The 25,858-nt window shown below is 40.6% G+C and overlaps 1 protein-coding gene and 1 pseudogene across 2 annotated transcripts in view; both read right to left on the reverse strand.

Annotated features, from left to right (window-relative positions):
- NAV3 (neuron navigator 3) overlaps nucleotides 1-25,858 on the reverse strand; it is a 350,115-nt gene that overhangs the window by 158,648 nt on the left and 165,609 nt on the right. Inside the window, exons 9-11 of the mRNA XM_081083380.1 lie at nucleotides 20,717-20,832; nucleotides 1,572-1,680; nucleotides 529-912 (exon numbers count right to left, since the gene is read on the reverse strand). Coding sequence (XP_080939506.1) covers nucleotides 529-912; nucleotides 1,572-1,680; nucleotides 20,717-20,832 — 609 coding nt within the window. The remainder of the gene's footprint in view (nucleotides 1-528; nucleotides 913-1,571; nucleotides 1,681-20,716; nucleotides 20,833-25,858) is intronic.
- LOC308512152 (transcription elongation factor A protein 3-like) lies at nucleotides 2,272-3,362 on the reverse strand (annotated as a pseudogene). The gene has a single exon. The product of its transcript is annotated as a transcription elongation factor A protein 3-like (transcript).

Below are 25,858 nucleotides of genomic sequence, written 5' to 3' on the forward strand. Positions count from 1 at the left end.
GGAAAACAGGGATTAAGAGAAAGAAGCAAATCTGATATCAACACAACAAATCGACGGAAACATTAAACTCTAAAATGATTTTCTCTCAAGTTAGATTGGAGTTGCAAAATGTAAGAGTGCCAGAAAATATGTGAACCTCAAAGCAAAGGCAGCTTTGACAAGCCCCCGAAAATCAAGCAGTTGAGCAAACATCCTTCTGTCTCCTGCCCTTGTCCTTCTCTACAAAATCTCTTATTTAAGAAGCATGTGAAAGATCACTCTGAAAAACACAGGACACATGTTTCCCTGAACTAAAAATAGAAACATTTAATGGCTTGTAAGGAAAAGATTTTCTAGCAATTTTAGATACTGTACTTTTCACGAATGAGCAGAAGAGAGGACCTGAATACCCCAATACATTAGATGTCTCACCTTTTCTAATGCCTTTGTGAACTAAGCTATACGCTCTTTTTATAACCAATACAGCTGAGTGGACCATTTTTCCTCTTTACAGAGTTCTGTGAGGGAGCAGGACCCAGGGTCACTTACCCGCTGTTGATGTCATCCGTCCTGAGACTTTTCCCCAGGATATCCCCATCACTCATATATCCACCCACATCGACTTCAGAGGACATGTCCAGGTCACTGCTTGCTTTCTCACTCATGTCAATTTGTGACATGTTTCCCAGCCGAGAGACAGCAGCTCGACGCAGAGGCGTTGTGTACATGAACCTGGAGGGGTCCGTGTGGATGAACCGGCTGGTACCGCTGCGAGGATAGCCAGCGCCCAGGGAGGGAGCATCCCCCGCTTGAAGTCGGGGACACGCCTGGCCCAGCCTCCAGGTCATGGGGGTGGGACGGCTTGTCAAGTTGGGTATGGTCCTTCCATTCACTTCCGTTGTCACAGTGCTGTCAAATGTTGTCTCCAGGGTGCTGTTAAATAAAATGGAGAAACAATGGTACTGTGGTTCACATGGAGCCATGACCACGAAGGCACCAGACAGGAAAGGCCAGGATTCAGAGTCATTTCTTAGCAGAATGTTATTTTCAGGAAAGCCAAATTATACATTCATAATGAGATTCTAAACACCTCTGCATATGTGAAATTGTGGGAAAGGGCATTCATTTGCAGTTTTTTGCTTTCAAGAGAGACCATCATTAGATTTTAGATTAAAAAACAACAACAACAAAAAAAAACATTGTTCCACATTCTCAACAAACATTGAATTTATCCTATTCTGGAAATTAGCTACAATGATGTTTGAAAGTCTCTCTATCACTCTTTCTCAGATGCATTTAAACAGCAACTTCCACAGGCATAAAAGTCTACTTCAAAGTGATGGTGGTAGTTTCAGTAGTGAATTCAGTTTGAATGGGAAATTACACTGAAAAAAAGGTGGATAGGAGAAAAAAAGTCCGCATGTATGTGCTGAGAAGTAACCCGCTGATTGTCATGTAAAATTTGAGTGAGAAAATAGTAAAGGAAAACTAAAATTCCTTCTCTATCATGATAAGAAGTTAAGTGCCTAATGGTAAGTTTTGTCCTTTACTGGCCCCAAAATATGCAGAATTGAGAAGAAGAAAAAAACAACCTGTGGCTTATCTGGGTCCCACGAAGACTGGACATAGTCTCTTCTAAATTCTGCCTCAAGTCTGCTATGTTTTTCACTGTTCTCATTCTTCTTGTTTCAGGGTCTTCACCTAGAGAAGTAACACAATAATTCACTTGTTATTCTTGTCATTTACTGTCCTGAGAATAATTATACACATATATAAATAATATAAATTTTTTTCCTTAAAAGTAAAATGATAGGTAGGAAATTCCAAATGAATAATATCACCTAAAAAGCATAATTCTTCTTTTTACAAATAAAATATGAATAGAAACAAACGTAATGTTACAAGTAATAATTCAAGGTGGAGATAATGCAATAATGCTTTATAGGTCTATGACCTTAATCACTGCAAAATGAGAGAGCCATTTGGAAATGCAGTGTATACTACTCCATGTTACTGAGCTTAATTTAAAAATATGACCTTATTTAGACCCTAGTTATTTCTATAATTACTTGCTTCTAAGTGTACTCAGAATAGTTGAGACAAACTTGCCTTACGAATCAAGAACACATTTGGACTCTGAGATAAGATAACAGCATGGAAACCTTTTCTAATAAGAAAAATATCTTTTTCACCTCCATTTTAACTTTAATTTTTTTCTCCAGTTATAATGGCTTAGTGCTTTCTCTTAGTTCTTCCTCACCTTGTTCACTGAAACCCTGCCTGGCAGTTCTATCAGGGGAACATCCAAAGGTTGCCACACTCCTTGCTTAAGGCAAAGGTAGTCATGGGCTCATGGGCGCTGTGCTGCACCTGGTTATAAGTACAGTTCTTCCTGCTTCTGCTGCACTGGCAGAGGTCAGTGTAGGTGCCGCCTGTATTGGCCATCTCTTGCTCACAGAGAGCCCCTGGGTCATGGCGATCGTCAATTCCCTCAGCTCACCAGTGACCAGTTCCTCTGCTGTCGTATTGTCAAAGAGGCTGGAAGCATGGCCTGCTGCAGGGGGTTCCTGGGGTCCCTGAGGTTGCTGATTCAGCTGTGCACATGGTTCCAGTACTTCATATCTCAGCTCTTGAGTTCCTGTTAGATATCATCTTTGATTCCTGATGCCATCTTGACAGTGACTCCATAGTCCTTCTCATCTGCTGTCAAGGCCTCAGAGAGCGTGTTCACACACTGTCCAGGACAGAGTCCCCCGTGAGAGAGCAGGGTGCCAGGAGGCAGATGGAGGGAGCCCAGGTGGAGCTCAAGGGGCTGCTGGGTGTTTTGGGGGGTCTCCACTTCTGGTGTGCCATTTGATCCTTCCATCCGTGGCTTTTGGGCTCTTCCCCTTGTTTTTTCCTTGGAAGAGAAAGGCCTGCCTCTGGCTTCCAATTGCAAGAGTCAAGCCCATTTTCTTTCTTTTTGGCTTCTTCTCTTTCCTTTCCTTTTTTCTCCTTTGGGGAGTCTAGGGGAGTCCACTAGCCACTTCCAGTCTTTGATGAGGACTGTGGCCAAGGACACCACCTGCTTATCTGAGTAGTGCTTAGCCCATTAATAGGGACGCCAATCCTGGTTGTCTGAGTAACTGGTGCACATCTGGCAGCTGTTCCGCTTCTTCAAAAGGTGGAGGCCCCCTTCCATGTTCATCCTAGCTACCACCTTCTCCAGCTTTGGGGTGATTCTCAGCAGCTCCTCTTCCTGGACCCTGTTGGCCCAGGGGCAGCAGCGGGAACTCTGGGAAGGAGGCACAGAGGCAGAGGACATGCAATCTGGCCAAGACAATACCTGTTTAAGTCTTTTATTCTACACTCATGGGCCAAGACTTACAGCACTGGAGAGCTTTATTTTCAATTATGTCTCTACTTTCTACAGGGAACAAAACATATACCCACATGTGACACTAGAGTTCCAGTAATGTCATAGGCCAAACTGACAATGTGCATAAAGCGCATGGGACAAACAGCTCCGCCAGAGTGACAGATGCCGGCCTTTCACAACCACTACTGTCATTTGGGGCAGAGGTGCCACTGAACCATTTGTTTGTGGCCATGCAATACTTCTCAGGCCAGTGGCCACTGGAAGCTAATGTGTCTGGAAAATAATAACATAACAAGAGAGTAGGGAAAACAGCTTTTATTCTGTTTAATTTAGGCTCAATAAGATGCCCAATGATGAGAAAATTTAATAAGAAAGAAAGAAGAAAAGAAGGAAGGAATTCAAGCGAATGGATTAAGAGGGGGCAAAGTAAAGGGAAGGAAGGGGAGGGAACAGAAAGCTGATGGAAGTAAAAGAAAAAGAGAAGGGAAAGTGATGTTAAAAAACGGCATTCATTGAATTCCACTATGGAAACTGTCATACAGAAACTCAAGATGCATATCTATAATCTGTTGTAAGAGTATAGGTAGATATTCAACCTGTTAATTTTCTTCCACAGTACTCACGCCAAATTTTTAAAAATGCACACCGAATGGGCCATCTAACACTTATAATCGTAGGGTGGGGATTTCAGAGACGATCTCGCCTTATCCCTTAGCCAGGGGTGGGCAAACTTTTTGACTCGAGGGCCACAATGGGTTCTTAAACTGGACTAGAGGGCCGGAACAAAAGCATGGATGGAGTGTTTGTGTGAACTAATATAAGTTCAAAGTAAACATCATTACATAAAAGGGTACGGTCTATTTTTTTAGTTTTATTCATTTCAAACGGCCGGATCCGGCCCGCGGGCCGTAGTTTGCCCATGGCTGCCTTAGCCAATGAACGAGCTCATTTATGTCTCACTATGGAGACAGGCTGATGCCCCGGCCTGAAACTTTCAAGAGGTTTCTTCCTTCCCAGGAAAAGATTATCCTTCTGATAGCAGATCCATCTAAATGTAAAAACATCTCTAAGGACGGGAATAATTTGCCTCCCTTTAACTCCCACCAGTGTCCCAGCGGCTCTGAAACCAACTGAACAATTTGACATGATCTTTTCCACGTCAGTCACTCACATATTGGAAGACAGCTCCTGCTAATTCTCCTATTTTCTTCTTCAGCCAAATATCACTACACTGTTCATTGTTCCTCGTTCTGGATGGTTGCCAAGACAACCACCATTCTGCTGCCAGTCTATAAATCTCTTCCTTTCAATTTACAAATTAGTCAAATGATTAAAATATGCTTAAAAGCATTATGATTTCAAACTTAGAAAGTACTGAAAAATTTCCCTAGAGTAAATCTATTTTTAAGAAATTATAAAACAAATGTTGTGCTCTCATACACATGGCATAAACCTTTCCTGCTCTAATTCAAGTCACGCCATCTCTAACTTTATAGATGAACATTTGTTTAAACTCAGAACTCTAACCATATCCTCCCTGGAAATTCTTTCCACCCTTCTCTTCATAAAAATAACACAGCCTATCGGGGAGAGGGCTGGAAAGAAGTCTACCTTTGACTTTTAAATAATCTGGCAGAACCCTGAAGAAAAAGGAGTGTTTGGTAAGGAAAATCTTGAAGGGCAGAGCAACAATATCATTACATCAAAGGAAAGGCTGAGGTAAAGAAGAGATTTTATTCAAAGTGGACACAAGAAACGGTGAAGAGGCAGATTTGCAGAAGCACTAAAGCCTGGGTTCATAAGGCGTCACACAGTATGGAAGCCTCTGCTTCTCAGCGAGGGTTAGAGATGAGAAGCCTTAAAGGACAGTACTGAGATGATCCTATTTTGGAGGGAGAAGGGAGTACAAGTCGCTGACCTTACACAAGGTCCTGGAATGCGCCATTATATGTTCTCTATCGCTGATACCCTTCCCTCAGGGAGAACTTTTAAGTGAATCTCAACTGCTTGCCAATTGGAATAATATTAATAACATTCATATTTGAGAACTATTTTCAATATTTGCTTTGTATACACTTTAAGAATATTATATTTTCAGAGGTTCAATCATTTTTATCTTGAAAAAAGTTCCTCTTCTAATCCAACAGGCATCTAAGATCCTGGGAGTCTTCCATTTGAATCCATTCCATTATTTGTTTGCATAGTTTCCCTCAGGTTTCAGAACCCTAACCAGCCCCTCTTTGGTTTGTCTCGGCATGATACCAACTCATGACAATGCATCACTGATGGACCTTTTCCTCCCAGCACTTATTGAGCAAAACATAACTGCTGCTTCATTCGTGTCATGAAAGATAGTAACCAAACTAAAATGTGTTCCAGTAGATGTTCTCAATGACCTACAAAATACAAGATATGCTTAAATGCACTTACAAAACCCCTAAAGACTGCTCAGCTCTGAAATATCCTATAAATTTGTATCCAAATAATGTCTAGAGGAATAATCCCTCCAACAGTAATGCTCCAAGGAAATTACAATTTAAAAGGTCAAATGTGAAAGCACAAATAAACTCAGTCTTTAGTTACAAAAGTTAGCAGAAAATTGCATAGGAAGAATTTACTTAGTCACAAAAATGCTGTCTCCCTCTCACTTCCATAATCCCAAAGCCAAATATGATTCCTGAAGGAAGCCTCATAAGTATCAGACCCAATAGTGAGAGCTTACACCCATTTTCCAGAACAGCATATTCTGCAACTCACTTGGAGTTGTCATTGTTTGTGCAAACTGCTCTCTCATGCTTGTCAGGTCTCCTCTGTGAGCAGGGCACAGAAAAACAGGCTCCATTTGGTGCTTCTGCAATTTTACTTACTGGCAGACAGACTGTTTAATCTGTGTGGCCCTGCTCTTATTTTCTAGGCTTTAATTACACACATTGTAATTAACACTGCCAGCACTGTCATCTTTTAATAGGAAATCAAATTACATCTGAAAGAACCTGATTCAGAGAATGTTGTCCTCTACACTATCCACATTACAAGTGTTATTATTTAGAGAACAGCTCCCTGATTTATTTTGAGAAATAACCCTAATTTTGTGGAGGACCTCAACAGTGATTTGAAATTTTTCATCTCATCAGTTACCTTTTAAATATATTCTTATAGAGCTATGGTATAGTCCCTAGTCTGTCTGGTTTATTAGGATATCCAAGAGTGAAGAGTTGAAACTCAAGGAACCCTGCCCAAAAATTAAGTCAGAAGAGGCCATTTTGAGCCAGAAGCAGAACCTAGTCAGTCACATGGCAGAAACCCTGAAATTCCTGTGGGCTATGGGCTTGCAAATTATCCACCAACTTAACATGCATCAAGTATTTAGGGAATTGCATTGGATGCTTCATTATCCTGCTATGACTATTCATATCAGAGCTATTTGAATAAAACTCTTCCTCCTACTTTCTCATTTGCATTTTTGAGTACTGGTATAAGTGGAAAAAATGGCTTAAAGAGAATAATCCCACAAAGTCAGTAGACGCTCACTTAAAAAACCCTGGAATACACAGACTTCTATTGAGAGAATCCCTCCAACAGTAATGCTCCAAGTTCCTTATGCACAGAAAGGCATGTGTCCTATATACACACCCACCCACAGCATGCTTATACCTTCACAGAGCAACCAACCAATACTGTCTGGGGAGGCTCTCTGTTCATTTTTGAAAACACTTACATAAGAAGTACTTAGAACAAGACAAATGCTTCCATTTTAAAGGCAAGAGATGAATATCATAGGTTTTACAATTCCCAAGAAGCAAAGAAAGGAAAAGATCCTTAAGGGTCAGGGCTCCCTGCCTTGCCTTTGTACTGCACACTGGTCTCTTGGGAAGAACAGTTCATGGCAGAAATCACACAATGGGGTAGCAGCAAATCTTCAGCCTCTGAGCACCTGGTGTATTCAGATTCAGAAACCACCATTTCCGCAGCTGGGGACACGTTACTCTTTTGAAGCCAAACTGACGTTAAAGATTGAGCAGTAATTGCCTCTGCTGTCTCCCTAAGCTTTGTGCTTCTAAAGCTGGCTCACTAAGATTCCAGAAAAACCCATACAGTATCTTCTAACAGAAGGGCCCACAGAAAGAATAAAGGCAAACCTATATTCAGCATCAGTTGTGGGAATCAGAAACAAAGAGATAACTGGTTGGGTTCAATTCTTTCCAATTTAAGGAGCCCTCTATGAAGTACTTTGTGAAAACACACAGTGACATAAAATACGCGTTTCATGGTTTAGTACTTGTGGATTTTTGAATAAGGGACTATTTATGATGTAAACACCCTTCAGTAAAGCACTGAATTCAGTCATACAAATTAAAATGTACCTCGTTTGGTTATTCAGGCAAGTGGCAAACTGGCAGTTAAAGTTTAATCACAAAACTGAAAAATAACTTCAGACATCTTCATATCTAGTTAAAGATAATCTCGGAAGTTACTATTGAGAGCCATGTAATCAAAAAGGCCTAGTTTGTAAAGTATAAAAACAGTTCCATTATCTACATAGCAGTTTAAGTGCACACACTTAGGAGCATTTTTGCCAACCACTGAAAAACAACAACAACACCCCAAAATGTATGTGAGTAAAGCTGTCAAGAGAGGCCTCCGCATTTTTAAAGTGTTACTAGATTCATGGTGCTTGTCACTGAGGTCTAGACAAGGGCCACGTGCCATTGAGGCAGTAGAGGAAACACCTGACTATACAGAAAATTTACTCACGAGGCCCTTCCTTCTTCTTTATATACCTGGGGTGAGGTTCCCTCGAGAGAAGTTGAATAAAAAGCCCCCAATAATGACTAAGTAAAAACATGTTTGGAGCCCTAATTAGTGTGGCTCGGTGGATAGAGCGTCAGCCTGCGGACTGAAGGGTCCCAGGTTTGATTCCAGTCAAGGGCATGTACCTTGGTTGCAGGTACATCCCCAGCAGGGGGTGTGAGGGAGGCAGCTGATCGATGTTTCTCTCTCATCGATGTTTCTAACTCTCTATCTCTCTCCCTTCCTCTCTGTATAAAAATAAATAAATAAATAAAATATATTTTTTAAAAAAACATGTTTGGAGTCTTAAAATATGAACACTTACTTATAGATGTCTAGAAGGTACTGAATGCCAAGGCCAATAACGCCCAGGGCAGATTGGTCCTATTTACTTTCTCCAAACAGACTTCACCCCTGGTTATCACAACACAGCTTTACAAAGAAAATAATTTCAAGAAACAAGGAATTAAAAAAAAAATTTAGTAACTACACTTTAAAAACATCAGTTGGAAGCACGGAAGACACCGGGCTCATGCAAATGTGCGGCTTCTTCAAACGCCATCCGCATGTTAAGAGCAAACCTGACTTACCCAAGAAGTCAGTGTAAAGCGCCTGTTCCAGGTCGCCCAGCATGGTAAGGATCACGTCCTCGTCCAGGTGGGCTGTGCCTTCCCGCAGGCAGCTCTCTCCCTCCTCCTCGGCCCAGCTCCTGCTGATGCTGCTCAGCTTGGAAGAGCCGTTTTCATCCTCAGACCGGCTATCTTCATCACTCTCGCCTTCCAGGGCTTTCCTGGAAGACCAGTCCCCCAAGCCCTCACTGCCTGACTGGCTGGCAGGCAGGAGGCTCCAGGCGCCGGAGCTGCTGGGGTGGTACAGGGACTGCACGGACCGCGAGAGGAACCTGGACAGGGAGGGCCTCTCCGCATAGTGGGATTCCCTCTGGCTGGCTTTGGCAGCATTTCCAAACCAGTTGGAAATGCGCACAGTGGGTCTCCTCTCCCCATCACTGGTGAGGGAAAGATTGGTGAGCGACTTTTGCTTCTGAAGGCAAGCTCCCTTCCTCCTTACTCCTTTGCCTCGAAACACAGAGAGTTCAGCCGGCCGCTGCATGGTGCTTCTGGTGGTGTCTTCTTTTCAATGGGACTTCACATCATCTCTTTGCACCGAGATGGCATCTGGCCCTTTTGCTTTTAATTGACACATGCACTTCAATAAAAGCCCAGGCAGGCTCAAGCGTTCACATAAGATTCCAGAGCGATAGCACAATTAAGTCGCTGGCCACACTTTAGCTTGCTACATCAGTTCCTGAGTCAGCAGTACTTACAGATATTTTGCTTGAACATCTGAAGCAGAAAAGAGTTCACCAAAGACGCTGCTCCAGCTGAAAAGTAGCACAGGAAGCCAACTACGTTTTCCCACCTTCCGCCAATCGCAGGTCTCAGCAGGACGACGGGTCCGCATTTCCCTCCCTTGCTTCTGTGCTCCCAGCCGGAGGTGGTGAAGCACCAGCTATGTCTCTCGCTTTTTTTTTCCACCTCTCAGCAGCCCTTCACGGATCTAGGTCTGCAGCCCCTGACTCTCGATGAGCTGACGGAGCAGCATGTACGCCTCTGCATCAGAGCCCCGTAAGAGCAGAAATTAAGCACTGAAGCCCAGACCGGCACGAGCGTCTCGCGTTTTAGTATTCCACCTGCATTCCCAGATCTATGGCTCTTCCTTGCTGCTGCAGTGGATGCTGCTGGCTGCCATGGCAGCAAACATAGTGCTAAATTAAACCAGCGGCACGAAGCGCCTGTCCAGCCTCGAATGCCACAGGTTTCAAAGCCAAGGCTGAATGAGAGCCTGTGCTATTAACCCATGCACATTTAAATCCCTCTTGGCCACCCGGTCTCCGGTGTGGACACACACACTCACAGAACTCACACACACAGCGCTCACTCCCCGACACCGAGAATGACAGACTAATTCTCTTTAGCTCCAGGCGGCTGAAGCAGGCAGAGCTGCCTTCTGAATGTTGGGATTTGTGCTGTAAAAGCACAAATCAAATTCAAGAGTGTAAAGGACCTAAAAAACGGAGCATGACATTCCGGCTGACAGATAATGCTTTAAAGGAAAAGACTTCACTTCATCTTGTACAAATTCAAGGGCTTTTCATTCTGAGCTATTTAGGAAAATCCTAATGGAACAAAAAAAAATTTATGATTCCTTTCTATAAAAAAATAGCAAACAAAACAAAACACATACACAAAAGGTTCCCCGCCCCCTCAATATTGTTACTCAAAGCATAAAACTGAAAGTTTATGGCCATTTGTGTAGAACATAATGATGTGATAAAAAACATAATAGGTACAATATATCTGTTGATATTGAGCATTTTTCCTAGTCTAGTCCATAAATCTACTGCTGCATAACCAAATTTTTAATATTTTGATAAAAACAGAAAATGAACAAAGGTAAATATCTTGCATCTATCCTGTACTATACCACAGTCCTGAAATTCTGATTTTAGGAAAACTTTTAAAATACTTACCAGGTATAGTAGAGACCATGTATACTACTGAGAGCTAAGGGGAAAGTATTTAAAGAAAAATCTTTGAGGTTTTCTGTGCATTAGCATTCTTTATTAAGAGGGGAAAAGGGAAGAAATATATAGAAATATTCACATGTCATTGTAATTGATTTATAAATCCCTATCATTGTCTGCACTAATATGATTAAATTAATTTTGATATTTCACCTCAGAAAAATCAACTACTTGAAGTACCCAATCTCTTAATTACATAATTAGCATATTGTTGTATATTGCCTATACTTTTAAATATGATGGCAATCTACTTGGCAAGGTTAACTATTCCTTATGCTCAGGCTCAGGACACTATCCCTAGATCCATTCCACACAGATGCATAAAGGGGAATCAGATGGAAAGAACAGCAATTAGTTGTGATAAAAAAATTTTCAATTAAACACATAAAACTGTGAGTTATAAATACTGATTCTCAATGTTAGCTCTTTAAAAAATAAATTGTACTTATATAAAATGTGTTCAAATAAAATGAAGACACAAATGTCAAATTATATCAATGATGTTCTAAAAACATCGCTTTCTAAATATTTTTTAAGGATCAAAATGCCACTTCTATTTGGATTTCTAATCAGGAATTTTTCTTTATTTTTAGTTATTGTGACTCAATGAATTGCTAGGCTGTGAGACCATGGTAAATTTGGTGAAGTTCTAAAACTTCAATTTGTCTGAAAGGTATTACACTGGTATATTGTCATGTACTCTAAAGTCTTACAGATTCACAACCAGTGAACCCTTATGCTTTAAATGTCAATACAGTTAACTTTCTGTGTATATTAGTAAAAGCAATAACTATGCCCTTGTTTATACAAGGGTGCTTGTGTACCATCCTTCGTAGGCCAGTGGTTCTTAACCTTTAATGTTCACACCTCTTGGAAGGCTTATTAAAATATAGCTTGCTGGGCCTCACCCCACCCCTCCTCACTCAGTGGGTCTGGAAGGAGCCTGAGACTTTGCTTGTCTTACATATTCCCAGGTGATACAGACATTGCTGGCTCTGGGACCCCATTTTGAGAACTATTAAGCTAAGACTAGTGTTTTTCAACTGGGAGTGATTTTTAACTGGCTCCCTCAGCAATATCAGGAGATATTTTTTTGGTTGTCATATCTGCGATGTGTGATGCCCTTGACATCCAAATGGCAGAGACCAATGATGCTGCTAAACACTAAACATCCTACATGACAGGAAACACCCCCCCCCCCAAATAAAGAATTATGCAGACTCCAATGGGGATAGTGCCAAGGTTGAGAAATTCTGGTTTAGACTAAGTTATATTGCATTGACAAACTTACAAATTTCAGTGTCTTACAAAAACAAAACAAAACAAAACAAAACAAAGATGCACATTCATGTCCATTCTATGCAGCCTGCCTATTTGATCCGGGTACCCTCAGAGACATGCTGATCTTGTGAGAGAAGGAAGAAATGAGCAATCCAAGCAATGGCTTTTAAAGCTTCTGCTTGGGAATGGCCCATGTCACACTTCCACTCACATTCATTGACCAAATCAAATCACATGGTCCACTCTGACTCAATGGGGCAGAAAATATAATCTTCCTGCAGGGCCAATCCAGAAAGGGTTTGGCTAAGTCTAATGGAGCAAGTAAGGAGGGGCTAGTTATTTTAAAGAAATAACCCAAATGGAGAAAACATCAAAATAGCATTTTATTTTATTTTTTTTGCTTAAAGATATTGTTGTCAATATGTAACCACAGTAGTTTTTCACCCTGAAAATATGTCAGTTCATAAATATACCCTGAACAATATCAAAGAACCCACATACTGCTTCTCTAGAGGCAGCTATTTCTGCTTACTTTGGGTGTATATTTATACATGAGTGTTGTATTTATACTTCTTTGAATTCACATGCACAAATGGATGTAGGTGAAAGAAGAAGCCTAAATGCATAGGAGACAAATAAGACCAATCAATACGAAAAAACAAATCACTCTAATTTTGTCAAGACCTAAAACAAAGTAAAGTTTCTAGTAGACCTAAAGTTTCTATTCTGTTCTGAATTGGAAATCTTTTCAGCTCTTTAGTAAACATAATTATAAAGTGATTATTTAAGTAAAAGATCTAAACTGACTTAAATTACCCCAACTCAATCTTCTTAATCTTTCTAAGCATTCAAGTAAAAGGCAACTTAAGTGACTATATACAAGGGTCTCAAATAGCAGATATTTCTCATTATTCAATAAGAAGTCTGGTAGGTCAGAAATAATACATGCAACCATTAGCTTATATCTCTATTTAAATGAAATTCTCACTTTTAAAATGATTTCCTGAATTCATCCACTTATTTTATTACTTTTTTTTTACAAATGACAAGCCAGCTTTGGTGATACTGAGCCAGTCAGGCATCTAGTAATGTTTTTCAGTTGAATATAAATTCTAGATAAAGGTTAAAAGTGCATTAAACAAATGTCATACATGTTGGCAGATGATCTTATGCAAAAAAGGGCAAGTGTGAACCTATGTAGAAAAAAAATCTAAAAACTTTCTTGAATGATTCTAGTGGAATGAAAAATAAAGCTCACTTTACATTTGGCAGGATCTCCTGGCACTGGATGAAAGGGATGGTCTCTGGGGCCAGATTCCTTTTGTCAATGAATGTGAGAATAAAACCCAAGCCAAACCTGTAAAATCTGAACTGTCAATTCAGCCAGATTTGTAATATCAAGGTGATGGCATGAGTCTTAAAAGGATAGGCTGGAAGCAAGAATCTCACTCACTACTTGCCACACATTACATAATGCATTTCCCTGTATGTTATCATTAGGGGAGGACTGCATAAAGGGAACTTTTCTGAACACTAGTGGGAGTGGGGTTCTTGCAATACCCTGAGAAAAAGAATGTTCTACGACTTGCATGGGAGAATGAATGGCTTTTATTTGCATGAAATTATATTCCTCAGTTTTTAAAATCCCATTTTCCTTAAGCCTGTCCTGGAAAATGTGTAGCTGGGGCTTCAATAGAGCTACAAGCAAAAGCAGTGTCCGGAGTTTCCATTCCATGGTGGAGCTGGGTGCCCTGTAGCATCAGGCTAGTTAGTCCATTGGTTCATTGTGTGTGGGATCCACGTGGCCATGGGCCATGTGGGCAAGTGCAGAGCGTGAGAGCCCCGCAAGCAGTGAGAGACTTAAATATCAAATGTTCCCATGCTTGCAGTGGGCAGGCCTACTTTGGCCAATGCCCCGCTCCCAGGTATGGCTGACAGACAAGCACCTTCCCACGTCACCTAGACCATAATGGGCATGCATCTAAATTGTAGCTTTCTTTTGCTTCTTTCCAATTATTAATTAATAACCAGGTCATTACAATGGTATCAGAACCATCATGTTCAGATCAGGTAAATATCACTAGTTTTCCTAAGAACATGACAAATAGTAAGAAATAGAATGGAATACATAAGGACTTTGGAGGGATGTAAGACTTGCGAAAGTTTTGAGTTTTTTCCAGTATGCCATTTTATTGTGTGTCCCTCATTTCTGACGTTTATCTTCACACCATAATTTAACTACAATTACTACAATTTGAACTTCCACTATGTTTTCATAGCTTCACCTGAGTTACTGCTCAGTTGAAAATATGAACAGCAAAGCTTCCCGGATAACTTAGGGAATCCTTCTGACAAATCTGCCTCAAGTTTGTTCCTTAATAGTATCACACATCATTCCATGTTATGTCTCTCAGGTTATGCAATGGGAATGCTATTTACATTTGTTTAAATATAAAAAGGTTTTCCCATAACAGAAAATTGAAGGGAAAGTGGGAGGGATAGTTTCAGATGCCTCATTCAGGAGCTCAGACATTTTCTACAATGACCTTGAACTCACGGTTTCACTCTCTTATGTCTCCTCTATGTTTGTTTCACTTGAATGAGAAGGTAACCACCAGCAGCTCCAAGCTTTATTTTTATTATCTTTAGGTCTAGTGAAAAACATCGAGTGTCTCTTTTCTAATAGTCTCAGGAAAAGTCTGAGAGTGATTGGTTTTGAGTGAACTGAGTTGGGTCACATGTCCATTCCTAAAAGAGTGACTGTGGCGAAGGGAATCGTTTGTTCTGATTGGATCTGCTTGGGTCAATTTCATTTGGCCCACGTGAACACAGAATGATGAGGCCATGGTCTCCCCCCCGCCCCCCCCCCCAAAAAAAAATCAAGGCGCTGCTATAAATAGATGGGGCAATGGATGCTAATCAGGCAAAACCACACCAGACTCAAGTTATGCCACTGTGAAGCCCATGGTGCTTAAGATATGGGGCTCCTAACTGTTTGAGTCCCTTTCCTAAACACTATATGTCATTTTGTATTTTGTATTTTTGTATTATTTTCAGACTCCCCCCAAATGTATGGGCTTGAAAAATTTATAAAAGCTGGATCTTATCCTGTGAAGGCTAACTCATTCAGAGTTCTATATCATTCAGGCTATTTCACCTGGGGAGCAGGACAGAATTCCCCCCTGTAAGGCCCCCACACTATTAGTAATAGTTCAACAACAATAGCAGTGAAACTTTGGATTAGAAACCCCATGAGCTACCAAGATCTCAATAAAGTTAGAAAAATGCTGCTTTATGATAAGAAACTAATAAAAATCATAAGGCAAGTAGAATTTTCCCCCAATTATTTTCACTGAATTTATTTCATCCTGAAATATTATTCCCTGATTTCTTTGTCCACTAGAATTCCAAAATATACATGTGTGACCTTCTTTTAAGCCCTATATAACTCTTTATAGTGAACTTAGTTGTTCCCATATGCCTAGCAATTTGATTATTTGACATTTTAGAGTGTAATTTTCTCTTACTCTTCTATAAGGAAACGCATATCTTAGTCCCGTTTGCTTTCCCAATGCTTTGTGTGCCTGGCATGTATAAGATCCCACATGATAATTACCAAAAATATGGATGGAAAAATAAAACCTTATCTCACAATAATCCTGTGAGTTTAATCAGCATCGTAGCAGTCACATCACAAAAACAGGTACCAAGGAACAATTCGACCAGCTAAATAATGGCAGTGCAGAGGCCAGAATTAATTTTTCTACTTTCTAGAACACTTCTCTTCCTGTATCTCATATTGTATCAGAAAGAATATCCTGTGAGCCAGTCTAAAGTAGGGCATGGCAATACATTCAAGTGCTTATGCGGTCTTTGGTTTCTCTAGCAGCCAGAATGAAGAGGCAATAACAGAAATAAGAAAGAGAAGGGAACCTGGAAAAGGGCTGAAGAAAAGTTGTTGTTTTAATTAAGATTGAAGAGATGGTAACATCCTGTGGGCTAAAGAGAATAATTTGGTGGAGATGGAGCTATTAAAACGAGGAAGGAGAGAAAATAATCCAAAGAAAGGCAGAGAACGTGGGTACACATGCTGTACCTGGTAGATGTGGTAGCAGGGGGTTGTGAATTCTGTCTGCTTTAATTTTTTTTTCAGTGATGTCAACATCAACGTCATTGGTTAAGAGAAATAATTGGAGACGTGGTATGTAGGTTTGAAAAGAAAGTAAAAAGTGCAAAAAAGAGTAAATGGGCCAGAGAAATAAAGAATGACTATTGGGAAGCACTAAATATTCACTTGAGATCAGTAGTCATGAAGGTAAAGTTAGTCACATCAACATGTGATATGTTTTCTCCAAGTCCATTCACTGCTGCTATGGACTAGGTGGAGAACTGAATATAACCAAGTCTGATTTCACCAAACGCATACAACGAAGTGAGAAGTTACCAGTTGTACCGGTTAATAATGCGGATTTTTTTCAATAGATGGAGTTACACATATGTTGATATATATGTGATTTGATATGTATGCTATTTTGTTGTATTGACAACAAGCTTCAAAACTTCATATGTCAAATTTGCTGAATGTGTTAACATCATAGATATTTTTACACTTAAAAATGTCAAATTTTGTGCCAAAAAAAGAGCATTTGCAGAAAGTTATAATTTATTACTTTATTTTGAAGAAAATTGCTGCTGAATATTTCAGGAAGCTTAGGGTGAACATGCTCCATTTCAAGATACTTGTGAATGCTGGTTTAAATGCTTTAAAAGTGATGATTTCAATGTGGAAGACAAAGAACGTCCAGGTCAACCGAAAAAGTTTGAATACCAATTACAAGCATTATTGGATGAAGATGCATGTCAAACTCAAAACAACTTACAGAAAGATTAAACATTGCGCAGCAAACAATTTCCGATTGTTTACAAGCAATGGGAAAAATTTTAAAGGAAGGAAAATGGGTGCCACATCAACTGAACGAAAGACAATTGGAAATCCGGAAAGTCATCAGTAAAATGTTGCTTCATCAGCAAGAAAGAAAGTCTTTTTTTGCATCGAATTGTGACTGGCGATGAAAAGTGGATTTATTCTGAGAATCCCAAATGCACAAAATCATGGGTTGATCCAGGTCAACCATCAACATCGACTGCAAGGCCAAATCGCTTCGGAAAGAAGACAATGCTCTGCGTTTGGTGGGATCAGGAAGGTGTGGTGTATTATGAGCTTCTAAAACCAGGTGAAACCATTAATACTGATGGCTACTGACAACAAATAATCAATTTGAACCACGCTTTGAGCGTGAAACAACCAGAATGGGCCAGAAGACACGGCAAAGTAATTTTGCTTCATGATAACGCACCATCACACACTTCAAAACCAGTTAAAGACACGTTAAAAGATCTTGCTTGGGAAGTATTAACCCACCCGCTATATTCACCAAACCTTACTCCTTCAGGTTACCATTTGTTTAGATCATGGCACATGCACTTTCTGAGCAGCACTTCAAAACTTATGAAGAGGTGGAAAATTGGGTCTCTGAATGGTTTGTCAAGAAAAGTTCTATTGGGATGGTATCCACAAATTACCTGAAAGATGGGGGAAATGTGTAGCTAGCAATGGACATTACTTTAAATAAAGCATTTTTGCTGTTTCTCTTGAAATTATCGTGTTTTCTTTGATTACAAAATCCACTATTATTAATCGGTACACATAGTAAGGGACTATGGAAGAGTAAAATTACATTCAGTTACCACAGGAATTCAGCTGATTAGGTTGGGGGGGTGGGGCCAGAGGGCAGAAATAATACACAGAATTCGGGGGGGTAGTGGGATCAATGAATTGGAAATCCTAGTAGAACCAGTGGCGGAGTAAGGAAACGAAAAGAACACTGAGAAGAGAGGAGGCTGTAATCAGCAAAAATGAGGTGCATGGGAGTCAGCTTATAGAGAAGTTGCAGATTCTGAAGATGCCTGCATCTAGGCCAGGGGCGGGCAAACTTTTTGACTCGAGGGCCACAACGGGTTCTTAAACTGGACCGGAGGGCCGGAACAAAAGCATGGATGGAGTGTTTGTGTGAACTAATATAAATTCAAAGTAAATATCATTACATAAAAGGGTACGGTCTTTTTTTTTTTTTCAGTTTTATTCATTTCAAACGGGCCGGATGTAGTTTGCCCACAGCTGGTCTAGGGTATGACCATGAGAATAAGCATCTCGGGAAGGATTAGAAGACAAGATCACTGAAGAGAAGGTCAGAATGTGTTAGTCATCCTCTCAGCATTGGGCACTGCTATACCCTCATCCAGAGGTCTCAGATCATGGAACTCAATGTATAGCTTACTAACCATCAGTGAGTACCATCTCCCTTCCACAGATTTCAAGTTTGCATTGAAAGAAATTTTCACTACAAATAATAATAGAAAGTACACAATCAGATGAGCCTCATTTCAGCACTTATTTTATGTTTTAATAATATATATTTTTATTGATTTCTGAGAGGAATAGAGAGGGAGAGAATGAAAGAACATCAGTGATGAGAGATAAGCATTGATCGGCGGCCTGCTGCATACCCAACTCTGGGGATCAAGCCTTGACCTCCTGGTTCATAAGTTGACACTCAACCACTGAGACACACTGGCTGGGCAGTTTTCTTTCTTTTATTGTATTCCTACCTAAATCACAAACTCAAATCCATGATTCTATATAAATTAATTATTGCTACAAAATAATATACACACTTTCTAATATTATATTATGTAAAGTCTAGTTTATATTTTACTTTTAAGTAGTATCCCATTAAAAGATCAAAACATTAAATAAAAATATTAACCTGACATATGAAAAAAATAATCTTGTGGTTGACAAAATAAGAAATGAGAGAAAAATCAAATAGGGATTATTTATTTAATTAGAAATATAGCCGAAACCGGTTTGGCTCAGTGGATAGAGCGTCAGCCTGCGGACTGAGAGGTCCCGGGTTCGATTCTGGTCAAGGGCATGTACCTGGGTTGCGGGAACATTCCTGGTGGGGGATGTGCAAGAGGCAGCTGATCGATGTTTCTCTCTCATTGATGTTTCTAACTCTCTCTATCTCTCTCCCTTCCTCTCTGTGAAAAATCAATAAAATATATTAAAAAAAAGAAATATATTAATTTCTGAAAAAAACAATGTTCCTTTGCAAAATTCACATAAGATTAGTATCCAAACTGTACTTAAAGCATTTTTCCTTACAGATTTGAACTCTAGTATTTTATAGGCATATTGATGGCATTCATGAAAAAATACATTCATGAAGCATATGTATCTTCATGCCACACTAGGTTTAAAAAACATCTAGTCTCAATGTGGATATGCATCATCATTTTGCCCCTGGGGCTATTGGAGCTATGGGAAAGGCAACACTTCCCCCAAGTATTTGGAAAATCTACAAATTCCAACCCCATAGCTATGCTTTGGCATCACCATTTCTACCTTTCCCCTGCCATGGCCCTCTGTAATAGTCACACGAAACCTCTGATGCCTAAATGAGACCAGTGGTGTTAATTCCAAAAGGAATCTTGGGATGCTGTGCTGTTGTTGTTGTCAATACCCATTGGTGGGTATTGCAGTGATGGCTAATGCTTGCCAACATGTTGTAGGTCAGCCCAGGTAGGAGGTTTCTTAACCCCTAAATTTGTGACATGGTTACTTTCATGAGCTTCAGGGCAATACTCTGCATCCTTGGAGTACTACAGTAATATTTTAAATTAAGCAATTATTTTAGGTTTTTGCTTTGGAATATAAAAGGGCTGAGCCAGAGATATTTTGGGATAACAGACATATCTCTACTCCCATGCATCCCTTATGCTTAGTAACAGATAAAAATGTTCTTAAACTCTCTTTCCCCTTAGGAGCAGTATATTTTGCTAAGAGCTTACTTAGTTACTCATGTACCAAATTATCTATAAAAATAAAAGTATAATATGCTAATTAGACCAGACATCCTTCTGCATGAAGCCAGGGCTGCAAGGGAAGCCTGGGTCCTGGGTGCCAGAGGGAAGCCGGTGCCGGCAGCCAGGGGAAGGAAGGCCTACCCCTGCATGAATTTCGTGCATCAGGCCTCTAGTATGTAATAAAATTACACCAAAGGCCTTCCATATGTGCTTAGGCTTATGGATCCTAGGAAAAGCATTAGACTAAAGTTGAGAATTCTGTTTTATACACTCAAGTATCTGACAAACTGTGTCTAGGGTATGTATATGTATTTGTTTTCTTACATTATTCATATATTTAATAATATTTCCATAATTAGATTTTTTCCATCACACACATTTGCAGTGTTCTCAACAGTACAGAACTGAAGATAGGGCAGGTTGTATTGGTCATGAAAAGCGAACACTGACACCTGATCCTCAATATTTTTAAAAAGTCTAAATATATCCAAGGGCTGCCTTATTAACAATAGAACATTCTCTAGGTTTTCTCTTATTATATTCAATTTGACCAAGGGCAACAATTACTTAAAATACCAGGCCCTGAAAGCACTACTGTTCTCTACAGAAATCTTCACAAAGAGATCACCCTAAACAGAACAACCAAATACCTAAGAATCTGTGAAGCATGAGATGTACACAGTCCATTTACACTCAAGAGGAATAAGATAGCACAAATGTGATTTTAATAAAAGACTTAGGGAGATATTTCAAAAATTCTGAGGCTTGACCCACCCATCAATCAGGTTACTTACCAGATATCTCCTCTAGGCACTGCTTAGCCGTCTTGCTGTATGATAAATCCATCTTAGTAGGACTGGTACAGGAGTCAGCAGATGATAAAGAAGTACCTTCATTTTCTGAATGTGCTCTGAAATTAACCAAGAAGACAGAAACAAATAGCAATTGCTGTTACCAGGGACTCATTCAAGTTCTTTATTATAAGAAGTCGACATATAAAAGTTTCCTATAGAGGTAAGTAAGCCTTTCTTTATGACTGGGGCATTCCAAAGCTGTCTGAATACAGGAGACTTTCCCTGCCCCTCCCTACTGCCTTCTGAAGTCTACTGTATTCTATTCCACTTGGGCTTGTTTCTTGTGGGCCTCGGTGCCTTCCTTAGCCCGCTGTCTATAAAGGAAGGGGGGAAAGTCCTCTGAAGTTTTCTAGGATTTTTATTACTCGCCGAATAAGTTTAAATGGAGAGTATGTAATGAGATTAGAGACCCCAGGGAAAGCTTATTGGCTGCCTGCCAAGAAGCCTGGAATCTTGGTGCCTTGGCGCACTGGCTGGGAGCCAGGGCTGGCTTAGAGTCATGCAGGCTCAGTATTCGCCGACTGATCTCACAGAAGCTGAGTCACATGAAGTGGTTCCCCGAGATGGCTGTCTAAGCCCAGTGCCAGCAATTCTTATCAGAACAAGACCCACGGCTGTCACAGGAGCCTGAGTGCTCGTGGCCACACTGGTTATACACATTCACAATATCTCCCTCTAGGAAAATCCGTATGGAGCAAAGGAGTATTCAGAAGGTATTTTGGGAGTTGAGTTTTTGCTTTGCTCAAAAAAAAAAAAAAGAAAGGAAAGAAAAAGAAAAAAAATCCTAAAGAGTATTCCTCAGGAGCTGACTGTGGCTATCTTCCCCTGAATATGAGACCGAGGACTCAATTCCATTGGCTGAGTCCTACATCCCCTGCCTGAGACACTCCTTTATAAAAAGGATTCATGCTTCTGACAGCTCGGTCATGTCTTAGAAGCCATTGTTTTATTTTATTTTTAATGTGGCAGTGCATAGTTCTGGCTGATTCACTCTTTAATGTGATTTTGGTTTAAGTCACAAGATATCATCTGATTTACATTGTTTTTAACTTCTTTAGTGTATTTTCGATGGTATTCCCTATGAGTTACCAACATTAGTGATGAAGAACATGGAAAAGGTAGACTTCAAATAATTACAAAAAGGACATAGAAGTCATCTTTGATTTGTATACACATCTAAATGGGCCCTGATCTCTTAGCTATCTGAACACTCCCAGCAGGTCTTCTGTTTGGGGTGTGCTTCATTCCAGTAAGATAAAAGGTGTGGGGATTGATTAATGAAACAATTTATGAAGACTTCAGAATCAATAGTATTCTCTAATCATAAGGTGCACTTTGACATATTGCAGTGGTATCATTCACTGCTCTCACATAAACTGACACTGTAATTCCCTCATATTTGCTAGGAAAAAAAGTAAGAATCATGATGGTCCTTCAAAATATTCAGCAGAGGCAGGCATGCACACACTGCCTTACTGCACATTTACGAGATGGCCGGCATGTTACGAGTTCCTATTGCAACCATAAGATGTAGCATTGCGACAATTCCATTTAATTTAGTTAGAGTTCGAATAAGCCAGGCCCTTTGCGCTAGTGTCTGTTACTGAGTTGTAGTGGTTAAAAGTCTAGACTTCACCAATGATTAACACAAAAGCTGTTTCCTGTTTATTTACTGTGTATTTACTATGTGCCAAGTACTATGCCAAGTGTTTTACTTATGGCATGTCACTCAAACTTCACAACCATCCTGCTGCTATGGTTAAATGATTTTCCCCCAAAATTCATATGCTGAGACCTAATGTAATGGTATTTGGAGGTGCAGCCTTTGGGGTGTGCTTAGGTCATGCTAGTGGAGCCCTCATGAGTGGGATTAGTTCCCTTATAAAACAGGCAATCAGAGGTCCCCCTGTCCCTCCTGCCAGGTGAGAAGGATGTCATGGTGAGCCAGAAAGCAAGGCCTTCACCAGACACCAAATTTGCCAGCACTTGATCTTGGACTTCCCCAGCCTCCAGAAAGTGAGAAATAAATGTTTGTTGTTTAAGCCAATCAGGATATAGAATTTTTGTTACAGTAGCCAGAATGTATTAAGATACCTGCAATGTATGTGCCATGGATAAATTAAGGCCTCTAGAAGTTTAACGTTTTGCCCTACATAAGAAGCTGGTAGATACATAAGCTATACTTAAACCTATAAATACTATTCTGTTAACCACTACCCTACAATTGAACTCCATCCAAATGCCTCTGGACACTGAGTATTTTATTACATTTCAGATTCCCTTAGCTGAGAGTTAGCTCAGTCATGAAGTTAATAACAGACAATATTTAAATGTGACAATATCCACTAGTCTATACTAAATTTTAATCTTTATAACTTAAGTTTTACTGGTAAGAGAAAGAAACTATTAGTTAATGTGCCATTTAAAGGAACTCAACAATAAATCCCAGATACTATCAATCTTCAAATTTTATATATATGGATTTATATATTAATTTATATTTTAAAAAAATCTCCCTGTGGCTTTGATTATATGATTATAGTCATAAATGTTGGTACAATAGAACTAGTTTGAGTCAACAATATTAATGAATGGGCTTGTAGCTCCTGCTCCACAAACCTAACAAAATGGCATGAAAAGCAAATATCTTTTTAGAACCAGCAATAGGTGTGCTTTCTTCTCTCCTTCCTGGTGGAAGGCAGATAGATGACAGTCAGGGCCCAGGCCAGATATGATATTTAGATACTAGAGGCCTGATGCATGAAATTCATGCAAGGGGCACGGCCCTTGCAGCCGCAGTGGCTGCCTCAGCCCTCACAGCCCCGGCTTCGTCCAGAAGGTTGATTGGAAGGTCATTTGGCTGTCTGGTCTAATTAGCATATTACTATTTTATTATTACAGATAGTAATAGATAATGAGATAAATCCTATATAATAAAAGCTTAATATGCTAAATGTCCCGTTGTCTGGTCGGCCATTCAACCAATCAAACTGTAAAATGCTAATGATATGTTAAGTCCACTCAACCACTCGCTATGATGTGTACTGACCATCAGGGGGCAGACAGTCTACTGGTAGACCAGTCACTATGATGTGCCCTGACCACCAGGGGGCAGATGCTCCAACCGGTAGGTTAGCTTGCCGCTGGGGTCTGGCTAATGGGGACTGAGTGAGATGGGCTGGACAAGCCCTGGAACCCTCCCATGGTCCCTCCCTGGCAGGCCAACCTCCGGTGCCCCTCCCCGGCACCAATTGTGCACTACTGGTGGGGTCCCTCGGCCTGGCCTGTGCCTCTTGCAATCCGGGACCCCTCAGGGGAAGTCAGAGAGCCAGTTTCAGTCCATTGCACAGGCCAGGCCAAGGGACCCCACTGGTGCATGAATTCATGCACCGGGCCTCTAGTAATGATATAAAGAAGTGTGTGTGTGTGTGTGTGTGTGTGTGTGTACCAACATATTATTTATCCACTTAGAAAAGTGAGGAGCAGTGAGGTCTTGGTTTCTGTACAAAAAAAAAAATCAGGACTCCTTAGATAAAAGCTGAAGCCACAGTAATGAGGGGGTAAGGTCAACTTAGAGCACCTGCAGCCAAAAAAAAAGGGGGAGTGGGGGGCATTCTCAAAAAACACTGGTAAAGAAGTCAGCTTGAAGGGGCTTCCAGGGGCCAAATCAAAGAAAACTTAAGCATCAAAACAAATAGTAATATCAGTAGACTATGTTCCATTGAATACAGGGGGCAAAAGGAGGTTTACAGTTGTGAGTGCACGAAACACAGATTTTATTCTTGTGCTATTATTGATTAATTATTGCATTATTTTCCATATGAACAACTGTAAACATATTTTTCCCCTACCCTTTTGCCCACAAATAGTAATCCATTAGTCCACACAATTTAAAGAGAGAGAGATGAAAAGAGAAATCTCTTTCTCAAAGTAGATTGCCAGGGCCTCAATGTAGAAGAAATAATCTTATTAAAAAATGAGGCCCAATGCAGGAAATTCCTGCATGGGGGTTGAGGGTCCCTCAGCCTGGCCTGCACCCTCTCCAATCTGGGACCTTTGGGGGGATGTCTGACTGCCGGTTTAGGCCCAATTTCTGCGAGATTGGGCCTAAACTGGCAATCGGACATCCCTCTCACAATTCGGGACCACTGGCTCCTAACCGTTCACCTGCCTGCCTGCCTGCCTGATCGCCCCAACCACTCTGCCTGCCTGCCTGATTGCCCCTAACTGCCTCTACCTGCCTGCCTGATCGCCCCTAACCCTTCTGCCTGCCTGTCTGATCACCCCTAACCACTCGCCTGCCTGCCTGATCACCCCTAACCACTTGCCTGCCTGCCTGATCACCCCTAACCCCTCGCCTGCCTGCCTGATCACCCCTAACCACTGGCCTGCAGGCCTGATTGCCCCTAACCACCTCTGCCTCAGCTGCTGCACCTGGGATCTGGGCTTCCCTCCCTCTGGCTGGCTGTAGGTACCTGGGACCCTGGCCAGCTTTGCCCGGGGCCTGCCTAAGGCACTGGGGACCCGGGCCGGCTTCGCCCGGACCCCGGCTTTGTCAGGAAGGACATGCAGAATGATATTCGGTCTATCTGCACTAATTAGCATATTACCCTTTTATTAGTATAGATCATTTGTCATCCACTGGAGTAAATTATTAATTCAGGCAAGAAACCTCAACGGATGCTAAGTAAGGGTAAAAGTAGATTAAATAATAGAATTTTTACACGCAGTCTCAAAATACTTAGTAAATAAAAATGGGGTAAAATAACTCTAGAGTAGAAAACAATGGCAGACATTCTCTTAAGTGATCAATTTGATACCACCAAAATGGAAAGTATCAATACTGTATGAAACCTAATAGTAAAACACTGAATTATTTCCATGACAGTCCAGACAAATCAAATACATATATATACTATGGGTCTAATCATGAGGAACTATCAGATAAACCTAAATTAAAAAACATTCTAGCAAATGCCTGCCCTCAGCATATCAATGTCATGAAAATCAAGAAACTACTGAAGAGCCATTCCAGAATGAGGGATATTAGGAAGATAGGACAACTGGGTGTGAGGACTTAAG

The sequence above is a fragment of the Myotis nattereri genome (genome assembly GCF_964212035.1).
Source record: "Myotis nattereri genome assembly, chromosome: 2".
Taxonomy (NCBI): domain Eukaryota; kingdom Metazoa; phylum Chordata; class Mammalia; order Chiroptera; family Vespertilionidae; genus Myotis; species Myotis nattereri.